Source organism: Callithrix jacchus, chromosome 3, assembly GCF_049354715.1.
Source record: "Callithrix jacchus isolate 240 chromosome 3, calJac240_pri, whole genome shotgun sequence".
Taxonomy (NCBI): domain Eukaryota; kingdom Metazoa; phylum Chordata; class Mammalia; order Primates; family Cebidae; genus Callithrix; species Callithrix jacchus.
Genome location: NC_133504.1, coordinates 185,060,308 through 185,071,337, shown reverse-complemented (window position 1 = coordinate 185,071,337; position 11,030 = coordinate 185,060,308). Strand labels below are relative to the sequence as shown.

The 11,030-nt window shown below is 55.8% G+C and overlaps 1 protein-coding gene across 1 annotated transcript; it reads right to left on the bottom strand.

The window, feature by feature from the left end:
• Positions 1-5,711: 5,711 nt before the first annotated feature.
• On the bottom strand, positions 5,712-9,882 carry MSX1 (msh homeobox 1). Its single transcript, XM_035294079.3, has 2 exons — positions 9,180-9,882; positions 5,712-6,907 (listed from the first exon to the last, which is right to left on the bottom strand). Exons 1-2 carry the CDS (start codon positions 9,646-9,648, stop codon positions 6,465-6,467), a joined length of 912 nt encoding a protein of 303 aa, XP_035149970.1. The 5' UTR covers positions 9,649-9,882; the 3' UTR covers positions 5,712-6,464.
• Positions 9,883-11,030: the final 1,148 nt, after the last annotated feature.

The window sequence follows — 11,030 nt, the reverse complement described above, 5'->3', positions numbered from 1 at the left end:
TGCCACAAACATTCCCTTTTAGTCGATGTAGACATTTCTCCGGTGGAGAAGCCTCTGCTGCTACGGGACAGCGGGGGAGGGAAGGAGAGAGAAGGGGGAGCACGGGAGTCACCAAGAGAGGAAAAGGAGATATCTTTTTAAAAGCAGCATCGTCCGAGAAACAGCGACTCAAAGCTTCCCAGTCCTGCCCGCCCTTGGGGCTGCTCTTCTAAAGGCAACAAATAGGGCGCCGAAGCGGGTAGAGAAAGCGCCGGGAGGGTGAAACTAGGAGTGGTCTCGCGAAGGGGAGGCTTTGGGGTCTTGCGAATTCTCCTCCCGCTCCCTAAACTCCGCAAACTCCGGGCTGCCGCGCCAGGCGGGCGCACGCACGCATTGTCCGGCCGGCCCCGTGCGTCATCAAAATTTGCACCCAGCTGCTGGAGGAGAAAGCAACCCCCGAGGTCCCACAGCCACTGCTCGGATCCCACCAAGGTCTCCCCGCCTGTGAAGTGTGCAGCAAAAGCCGCCATGTAGGGCTGCTGCCCTGCCCAACTCAGAATTAAGGGTCGGGAAACCCTTCGGTTTGCCCCTAATCAGACCCTAAATTGAGGGCGGGCCTTTGAATTCTCTTTTAACTACCCACCCCCCACACACAAAGGCAGATCTTTATGCACGCCACCGGTGCGCTAGCCCCTGCAAGCCTGGCATTAGGGGCAGATTCCAACATCCAGAGGGGAAAAACCTAGATTTGAGCCCCCCTGTCTGAGTCACCGGCCGGCCTGGACTCTTTGGAAGTTTCCAGGAAGGTACAGACATAACCTCCCCGCCTTTGAAATTGATCTAAGGGCAGAACTCGTAATCAAGTTAGTTGCTGGTAGTGCCAAGCGTTTCATTTTATTCCTTTAACAATAGAAGCAATTGTGACGATTCCACACTTTATATGGAAAAAGCGAGGCTCAGTGAAGTTAAGGAACTTGCCCAAAGTCACACAGTAAGTACCAAAACCAGGATTTATAAGTAGATGATCTGACTCCAGGCCCGCGACTGGACACCGTTCTAACGGTGGTCTGCCACTCCTTCTTGAAGTACCGTCTTCTCTATCCAGGGGAGGTGGGATGAGCACTCCAGATCCATGTGCCTGGGGTCATGGAAGAATGAGCAGGGTGTTCGGTCTGATCAAGGCATTCGGAAACCCTCTGCCTAGGTGGGAGAAGGTGGGGCCAGAGGCAGTCCCAGAGGAGGAGCCTCAGGAGGAGAAAGGATAGCTGAAATCACTGGCTGTTCTTGGAGGGGCTCCCAGCGTTCCCCTCGGCGATTCTCCAGGCCTCCCAGTGAAAGTTCTGTGTCCAGGGATTGATCCCACGTGGGTGGAGCCAGACTCCAGGCTTACCCTCTGGTGTCAGCATAGCGGCCCGGCCAGAGCTGGACCGCCTTTTGCCTTCTGCTCTGAGTTGTGCATCTCACTTGCTGGGTTGAGCTTCCCATGCCTTTCCTTGATTTCTCTCTCCCATCTCTGTCTGTCTCTAGGGTCCTCCTCCCCTTTTCCCCCAATAAATGTGTGTCTGTGTCACCAGAACCCCTGTAGAGATGTTAAGGAGTGGACTTAAGTGTGCACGGTTGCCTCTATAGCTAGGGCTGTAGGTGTTGGAGGTGAGTGTTGATTGTGGGTGTTGGGCGTGTGTTGATTTTGTGTCTAGCATATGTTGGTTGTGTGTAGCTGAGTGTGTTGCTGGTACGTGTTGATTTATGTGTTGTGTGTGTATTTGTCAGCCTTGTGTGTATGTGCTGGGTGTGTGCGGTGGGTGATGTGTGTTGATTTGTGTGTGTACATGGTGTGTGTTGGTGTCTGCATGTGGGTTATACCTATGTGTTTGTGTCATGTGTGTCTGTTTCAGCATGTGCTGGTATGTCGTGTGGATGACGTGCACTTGAGGCTCTGCTTGTCACGCAAGGAGCCAAGGCCAGCGGCCGGTGTTGGAGCTCAGTGAGCAGGCGCTGAAAGAGCGGGCTGTGGGCTGAGGGCCGCGGGAGGGCGCTGTAGGGGAGGCAGGCGGGGTGGAGGAAGGGCCCCACTAGGCCTGGGAAGGGGGCGGGGTGTGCCGAAGGCGTGGGAGCTGTTGAGTGGAGCGGAAAATTTTCCACACAAGTCTGGAGTCGGGGGCTGGGGGTGCTCTGGAGAGTGGGCACTTGGTGATGGCACTTGGGGGTCGGGGGCTTCCCAGGGCATCCGGCGTCGGGGCAGGGGACAGTTCCACCTTGGGGAACTGCGAGCTGCTGGGAGGGCGGGACCGAGCTTTGGAGGCCGCGCGGCCCCAGGGGCCCGGCCAGGCCGGCGCCAGCCGCCGATTTGAAAGGCTGCCGCGGCCTCTCCTCGCCGTTTCCTATTGTGCCCGTGAGGGCTCCAGGCGGGGCGCGGGGTGCAGGCCTGGATCGGGCTGGGCTCGCCCTCGGGCCTTGGGTCACTAGGGAAGGGGCAGCAGTAGGATTCACACTCGTGGCTCCTGCCTCACCAGTAACTGTCTTCGCTGGGCCTCCTGCACAATCTGGGCCTTCAGCCCCTGGTTCTGCGATCCGAGAAAGGAACCCTAAAACAAGGCGCTCTTAGCACATGGTCTCCAGCCCCACCCCAGCCTCCTGGCCCCCAACCGCCTGGGCCCCGCGGGCCTATGCTCAAAACTGGAAGCGCCCTAGGTCCCTCTCCGCCAGATAACCTCATTTCTGCCCCGCTTCCACGCCACGGACCACTTTGATCCTGGCTGCGTGGCCAGAAGCTGAATTTGCAAAATGAAGCTTCCGTCTCCTCCCCAACAAAACCAAAACGCTTTCACAGCGTGCATGGCCAGTGAGACACCCCTCTCATTCCTCAAGGGACAGCGACTGTACGTGGTTAGGGCGCAAGGAGTTAAATTCAGAACTAGGGCCCGGATTCTGCTCTCCGTTTACCAGCGAGACTCACACTTCGGGGAGAGCTACTCAGGCACCAGGTGACCGTCAACCAGAGGGAAATCCTCCAGTGGAATCCGGGTTGGAATTGCTGCAACGTCTTTTAACTGTGTAACCTTGGAAAAACCGCGACCCCTCTCTGAGCCGCAGTCCTCTGCGCTGTGAAAATCTCCTAGGCTTGCTGGGAGTCAGCGTGAGCGGGAACTCCCGGCACACGGCACACAGGAGGCTCTAAGCGCAGACTGCTCCATCACTGCCTCCCAGCGCAGAAGATGGCCACTCCGCCTGGTAGATCCAATGTTTCTGGCCAAAGAAGGAAATTGGTCCGCAAAGGAACAGGCCCAGGAATCTCCCTGCCACTTCGCCCTCGCTTGATAGACCAGGGAACGGAGTTCGAAGGACTGGGGTGGATGAGAAGCAGTGTCCAGAGCGCAGCCGCGAATTCCCGCCGGACCCCGCTGTCTGTGACTCTGGGTTTTTTTCTCACACCAGCGCGCAGCTCCGATCTAGCAAACAATTATTGAGCACCTTCTGTGTGCACACTCTGTTGAGAGAGGGAATGCGGAAACAAAAGGGGGCAAACAACAGGCTAGACGAACAGAAACAAAAATGGGGAGATTAGGAGGCCCTGAAGTGGAAGGAAGCCCCCATCCGGGGCCGGCAGCCAGAGGCGGAGGCGCGCGCCGGCCGGGGTCCCAGGGCTGCCCGGGCCTCGCACCCGGGCTGCGGCGCAGGGAGGGGGCGGGGAGGCGTGCCCGCCTCGCCTGCAGCTACCGCCTCGCTGGAGCCGCGACGCGTCTGCAGAGCGCGAGCCGTTGCTCATTACCGCAATTATGTTGCTCTAAATTTGCCTCTACCCTAAATTGCCAAACTCCAAGGAGCCAGGAGGCCCTGGAGCCGGGGCCGGGGGAGACACCCGATCCTGCCCGGCCATTTCTCTATCAGGGACGGGAGGAAACAAACTTCAGTGCTGCGGACACGCAGTACCCAAGAAAACTCAGATGTACCCGGCATTTCCTGGGTGCCCCCTCCCGCGCGGGGGCTTGTCGACACTTCCCCCAAATACTGAAGTGTAGAGGGGAGAGTCCAAGGCTCATTTCACGGACGAGAAAACGGATGTGCAGAGAGATGGTGTGATTTTTCATAGTAAGTGGCGGGCTTGAGCCACACTGAACCACACTGGCTCTTCTGACTTCAAGTTCAATGCTAACCCCACGACGAGGAAGTCTCTAGGGTGTTCCAGAAAGGAACCCAGATTTGCCGGAGCCGGGTGTCCTGTGCGCCGTCATTCGAGGATTGCTTAATTTATAGAGAAAAGAGAAAAGAAACAAACGCGGCGAAGCACTTCAGCCCTCAAGCACCTTTAGAGAGCTGCGTGGACGTGGGAGTCTGAGATCTTGTTAGGCATAGCTCCCCTTTTGGGGACGAAAAGGCCCAGACCCGAGCTCTGGTGGTTTTGTAGAAGCTCCCAGGGCAAAGGCAACAGCTCTGGGGCTCCCCAAGAGCGGAAACTGATCTCCACAGCAAGCTTTTCTTTCTTAAGGAGCGGGGTTGTGACAAGTTCATACTCCAGCCCCGGCCAGAGATGACAGAACTTTTGCCCGAGCTGCAGAGGCTGGACGATCCGAGGCCCAGGATGCCTGGAATGTGCCCGGCGCCCGCACAGAACCTGCCCACGGCGCGTTCCAGCAACCCTGGGTTCGCTGGAAATTCCTAGGCCGACCTCAGGGTCCCGGGTCTAGAAACCGCACGTGCTGCGCTTGGGACTCTGTTTTTAAGGTCTCTATCTGTGGAGCTGTTCCCCCTCTTCCCAAGTCCAACGCCTGGTACCTAGGTTTCGAACCATCTTTAGGCCCCTGGCTTCCCCTCTTAGTGGCTTATTGCAGACCGTCAGGCTGTCCTGCATGGAGTTTGGAGGCGGGGGCCACCATGGGACTGAGGCTGGGGCAGGAGAGGGGTGCGCCGGTCTGCCGCGGCAGGAACTTGAAAGAGAACAGAGTGGTGCCTGGAGCTTAATAGGCTTTATTTACCAGGGGGTCATTTTCTGCATTCAGGGTCCTTGCAGAATTTCCCGGAAAGCTAAACTTGGCGCGTTTGCAAATATACTCTCCTAGAAGACTGATCTTAACCCACTATGTAAAAGAAAAACCGAGTTTGTGAGCGTTTGGAAACAGGGCTCCTGTAGGGGACTTTCCAGGCCAGAGTGCAAGGTGGTCCTGGATTTTCTGTAAAGTTGGTTATGTTGTGTTGTGCTTTTAGCGGCCAGAATAGGGGGTGAGAAGGCGCTTATATTCTGGCAGCTCAAAATTAGTTCCACAAACCGCGTCTACACTGGGGGTAATTTAGACAGGCAAAGCAATGGCTCCCCCCCCCCACCCCACCTGGCCTCTCGTGGGAAAAACAGATTTGCAGAGGTGGGAATTGTCTGGATTAGCTGTCTACCATCATCAAACCATTTGGGCGATTTGCTTTGTTTTCACAGACAGGTTAAACGGAGAGAAAGAAAGCAAGGGTTGGTTATGAGTTGCCCCAGCGAGTGTCGATTTCAGCTTAAAGTGAATTGGAAAATTGAGCCTAATTATCCCAGGTAATTGCTTCAATTCTGCACTTGACTTTGCTAACGCAGATCTGTCCTGTGTGTTCAAAAAGACACCCCCCTCTGTCCCTGCATACCCAGTTGTCACCTTTCAAAGTTGCTGGCATAAAACTATCAAACCGAAAAGCAACTGTACACATAAAGACATGGCAAGAAGCAAAATTAAAATAAAAGACTAAATCAGTAAAGATAATTTTTGTAGCTTAAAATTAATTTATTTAACAAATATAGCTATAATATAAATGATAATAAAATTTCAAATATACAGTATATTACATAGTACACACAATCCCTTCCAAAGGGATGTTTGAGAGCCACACAAATGTACTGTTAAATAGAAAGAGATTTTTTTTTTTTAATTTTACAATTGTGTTTCTGGTACTGGTAAGAGAGCCGTCCCTTCAACCTACCTTTGCAATCGTCTGTATATTCCCTGCCCCCCAGAGCAAATGTTTTGTTGTTGAACTTCTCTTAAGTTTTCCAATGGAAGAAGCTAGGATTCATCTCCCTGGCTTGCTCCTTTTTTTTTTTTTTTTGTAGATTGTTCTTATTTCCAAAATCACCAGACACCAATTTCTCTGTGCTTTTCCTGCTTGGTGTCAGGACAGGGAACAGCTATGCTGGAGGCATGGCCTCTAGTTCTGTTCAACCACCAATTCTGCTGGGGACCTTGGATAAATTTCTTAACCTCTCTGCCCTCAGTTTCCCCATCCTTAACCCAAGAGTGTAGGTCTAAATTCTAGAAGAGTGCTAAGGGACCCTTCCAGCCACTTTTTGGCAGGGATCAGACTTCAGAGAGTGAACTCAGGGAGCAAAGAGGTGAAACTGGAGCAGTGTGGGGGTTAAAGGGGAGGTGCCAGGCCGTGCCAAGCAGGGGAGCACGTCGGGTACAGCACCAGGGCTGGAGGAATCGGCTGGTCCCACAGGTGGGCGATCGTGGGACCCCCTATGTCAGGTGGTACATGCTGTAGCCCACATGGGCCGTGTAGAGTCCCACGGGCGCCACGGGCAGCGCGGCGCGCTGGAAGGGGCCAGAGGCGCCGTAGAGGGAGGCACCCGCTGCGGCAGCTACAGCTGCGGGGCCGCCGAGAGGGAAGGAGAGGCCGAAGGCAGCCGGTGGCAGCATGGGCTTGGCGGCCATCTTCAGCTTCTCCAGCTCCGCCTCTTGTAGTCTCTTTGCCTTGGCGCGGCGGTTCTGGAACCAGATCTTCACCTGCGTCTCGGTGAGGCTGAGCGAGCTGGAGAACTCCGCGCGCTCGGCGATGGACAGGTACTGCTTCTGCCGGAACTTGCGCTCCAGGGCCAGCAGCTGCGCGGTGGTAAAGGGCGTCCGTGGCTTACGGTTCGTCTTGTGTTTGCGCAGAGTGCAGGCTGGGGGGCTCAGCCGCCCTGGGGCCGAGAGAAAAAAAAAAGCAAGGGATTAAGAGAGAGGTGCAGGAGGATAATCAGCGCAAGAAGTAGTAATAACAGTCAAATAATAGCAGATGTGGATTGTTGCAGAGTGCCTCCGTGCCCCGCACTGTGCAAGGCACATGAAAGATACTTTCTCCAATTCCCACTGCAACCCCACAGGGAAGACGTTCCTACTTTTTGCAAATGAAGAAACGAAGATTCCAGGAGAAAAATACCCATGTTGAAGGCCCGTTGTCCACGTCTAAGGCCCAAGCAGCTGGGAAGAGGTAGAAGCGCCTTTGTAAAGCTGCCCTGCGACTTCGGAAGGCCTTCAAGGCGGGCCTCCTCCCACCGCCACGCAGAGGAAAGGTGGATGCTAACACAGGTGATGAAACATGCAGAAAGAGGCCCTGCACCCTGCCCAAGGCCACATTAAGTTTCACGCGTTGGCCAAACATATATCAGTACACACGGAATGCTTCAGTGCGGGGCTAGGCCGTTCTGTGGCATAGAATCTAGATCAAATTCTATACTTTCCCCTGGAACGCTGGGCTCCTATGTGATGGTAGGGGTAGTTCCCGCAGACTAGAGATGGAGCAGTGCAGACCTTCTTGGCGGGTGGGCTGTGGCCACCTCTTCTAGAAATTAGAAAGTGTCATCGGGAGTCGAGGACCTGGGGCTGCTTTATTCTAAAGGGCTTTTTTCTTTGGATTGTTTCACTCTTCTGTTGGATTGCATTCACCCCTGGCGCCAGGGCCCTCTGGCCCCACTCAAACGTGTGTGTGTGTGTGTGTGTGTGTGTGTGTGTGTGTATGTTGGTGGGGGCGGGGGTTGAGATCGCCTCTCCCCTCGAACTGTGGCAAAGTCAGCAGACACCAACATGCCCAGCTGTCTTTTTCTTTTGCCTTCAAAATAAACCTCAAGGGTGGGCAGTGAGGAAGCAGAGCACAGGACCAGTGCAACGGGGTCCGCTGGGCACTGTCCCCGGATGAAACGTGGAACAAAATATTCCCAAGAGGGCTGGGATCACTTTGACTTTGGGGTCTTGGGGCCTAAGGCCCTAAGCGTTGGAAAGGACACTTTCCCTATGCAGTAGTTTTCCTGGCAGAAAGTGAATTCAAACTGAGGATGTTACACCACACGGGTTTTGCTTAAGTCCGCATTTTTCACACTCTTTTAAAAATCAGCAACAACCAACAAAGAAAACCCGATCCTTTGGACTCTCAGATCACCAGGATGTGAGTCAAACGAAATCTCGTGTTAACACCCCGCTTCTTCCCCGCCAGAGGCCACCGGGAGTCCGGGAAGCGCTTGGCCCCCAACTCGCTTTCCGCCTGGCCGCCCGAGGGGCAGGCGCCGAGAGAAACGTCACTCCCTTCGGCGGCAACAACCCAGCGCAGGGCCACCTTCTCCGACCATTAGGCTCAGGGAGGGACTGGCCTTTCAAAGACGTTTAATCCGCAGATAAAAATCATTCCTCAGCAACACGCCATTGATTTCTGGCTGCTATTATGCCGAGCAAAATAATCGGAGGAAACGAGGAAAACTTGGGAATTTCCCGTGCTCCTGAAATATCTCCAGGCGTGTTCTCTGAGTAGAGCAGCCAGGGGGCCGTGAGGCATTGGAACCACAGCCCGAACTCGCCGTGGGCACCTGGAGTCCGCTTTAACGGCTCAGTTCGTGGTTCCGACAGGATTAGCGGGGGCGCCTTCCCCTAACTGACTTGGTGCCCCGCCCCCTCCACTGAAACCTGAAGGTCCCCACCCCTGAATCATCCATCTACCCAAAGCACTAACTATCTGCCTCAAACTCGAAGGGCGGGGGGAGGTGGAATTCTGTTGGAGCTTCGGAACCTCTAGGCAAAGAGATATTTGCAAAGGATGAGGGGCTAGGGGACACCAGGTCCTACTGGCAGAAAGTGAAACTCCGTGTGCAGGGAAGATGTCCGCACCACACACATTCATCTGCTGGGGTGACGGCGAGGAAACAGAGTTTGGAACCAGATGAGGGATCATGGACTCTGGGGTCGTTTGGTGGGGACAGGAGGACAGGGTGCCCAGACATCGGTGTCCCGTCCGTTAACTCCCACCCGCAGCTTCTCTGGCCAAGGCGAGGAGGTCTGGAACCTTCTTCCTGGGTGGGAGTGGAGGGAGGCGCAAAACCCGGCCTTGCAACCCACGGCTCCTTAACACCAGCTCCAGGTACGCAGATGCCGCAGGCCCGCACCCCGTCCGGCCCCTCCCTCGGCGCCTGGGTTCTGGCTACTTACTGGCTGGCGGCGGGGAGAATCGGGGACTCTGCATCCACGGAGTCCTCTCGGGCTTCTCGGGGCTCTCGGCTTTGACGAGCGCATCTTCTGGCAGCTTAAGGAGTCCTCCCACCGAGAAATGGCCGAGCGGCCGCGGCGAAGAAGGAGCGTCCGGGGCGCCCAGCGACCCGGGCGGGACGCCCAAGGGCTGAGCCAAGCCACCCGCCGCCTGCGCGCTCTCGGAGGCCGCTAGGGAGCTCTCCTTGGCCCCTGGCTTCCTGTGGTCGGCCATGAGCGCCTCCACGCTGAAAGGCAGGAGCGAAGGGGACACTTTGGGCTTGGCTCCCTCCTCGTCCGCGCCCATGGCGGCCGCCGTGGCCGCGGCGGCGCCGGGGGCCTGGCCCGAGCCTCCCCCCGCCGGCTTGCCGAAGGCGGAGTCCTCCACTTTGACACCGAGTGGCAAAGAAGTCATGTCAGCACTCGGGGCCATGCAGAGCCGGGCCCCCCTCCTGCCGCAGCACGGGCCAGCCTCCGGGCATGGGCTTCGGGCGGGCTGGGAGCGCGGCCGGCCTCTAGGAGCGCCCGGGGTCCTGGCCGGGCGGACCCTCCCGCGCGCACCTCCCGCTCCTCCCCAGCAGGCCCGCTCCGGCGCGCCGGGCCTGGCTCGGGATCACCGCCGCTGCGCAGGCCGAGTTCCCGGGAGCACTAGCCCGCTCCGGGTCCCGCCGCCGCTCTCCTGAGAACTTGCTAATAAGGCGAGGCCAGCGCGGCGGCGGCCAATCAGCGCGCGAGGGGGCGGGCCCGGAGCGATCCATTGGGCCGCGCTCCTAGGGACTCACCCGGAGGCGCGCTGGGCCTGGGGGCGCGCAGGGCAGTGCCGGGCCGGCGGAGGGCAGAGGCGGGGAGGGGGGTGCCCGGCAAACTTTCCTCGGCGCTGAGGCGCAGGCGGCCCCTCTCTGCGGGGGTCCCCCTGGGTCTCTATCTTTCTGTTTTCCCAGGGGATTTTCCCTTGTTCTCGCTCCTTCTCTTCTGCCCTCCTCTCTCCTCTCCTCCCCTCCTCGGCCGTCTTTTCCACTCTTCTTTTTTCTGCCCCATCCTTGTTTCTCTTCTTTACTGCTTCTTTACCTTTCTCTTTAGTCTGTGGCTGGGTTTCTCTGTCCCGCCTCTCCGCTATCTGACCTCCCACGTTCCTCTACCACACTAATTTGAGTTGAGGCCATTTCTTGCGCATTCCTTTTGTATTTTAAAAAACATGCATGACTATTTATCTTAGGAGAAATACATAGTATTAGTTTCTTTTGCAAAAATAAATAAATAAATAAATAAATAACCTTCATTTTCTTCCTGTGCTGAAATCTTCTAAACTTTACCTGGAGGTAAAACTGGGCCTTTGTCTCTAACTCAGAGCTGGAGTAAAGTTTGTGGGAAGAAGCCAGGTTTCTGTGGTGCTAAGGATGTGAGAATACATAAAATTATCGAGAATCTGGAGTCGGTTTTCAGACGCGACGCGTATTTTCACCCCACCTACCCCCACCCCACAACACCTATAGCGGCCGGCCAGGAAAAGGAGCTGCCGGATCCTTTTGATATAGAATTTACTGAAATAAAACCAACAGAAACGTCAACAAAACACTTGTCTGGCCTTAGCGTGACCTCAAACAACGCGTCCGCGGGAACAATAACAGGTCCCTATCTCTGGGTCGCTGATCCTGGAGGGGGAGAGGCACCTTTGGGGAAGGGGGCCAGGAAAAGAAGACAGTTCTTGGTGGTGGACTGCTGTGCGGAACTTGAGAACTTTTATTTTGCCATTTTTGGAGAAAACGTGATTTAGTTTGCTGTTAATTTAAAAAAAAAAAAAAAAAGGAAAAATGA

Excerpts from the sequence above, each read along its gene's own strand:
- MSX1 (XM_035294079.3), bottom strand. The coding sequence starts at position 9,648 with ATGGCCCCGAGTGCTGACATGACTTCTTTGCCACTCGGTGTCAAAGTG. Across the intron at positions 6,908-9,179 it reads ATTCTCCCCGCCGCCAGCCA|GGCGGCTGAGCCCCCCAGCC; the intron begins GTAAGTAGCCAG and ends TCTCGGCCCCAG.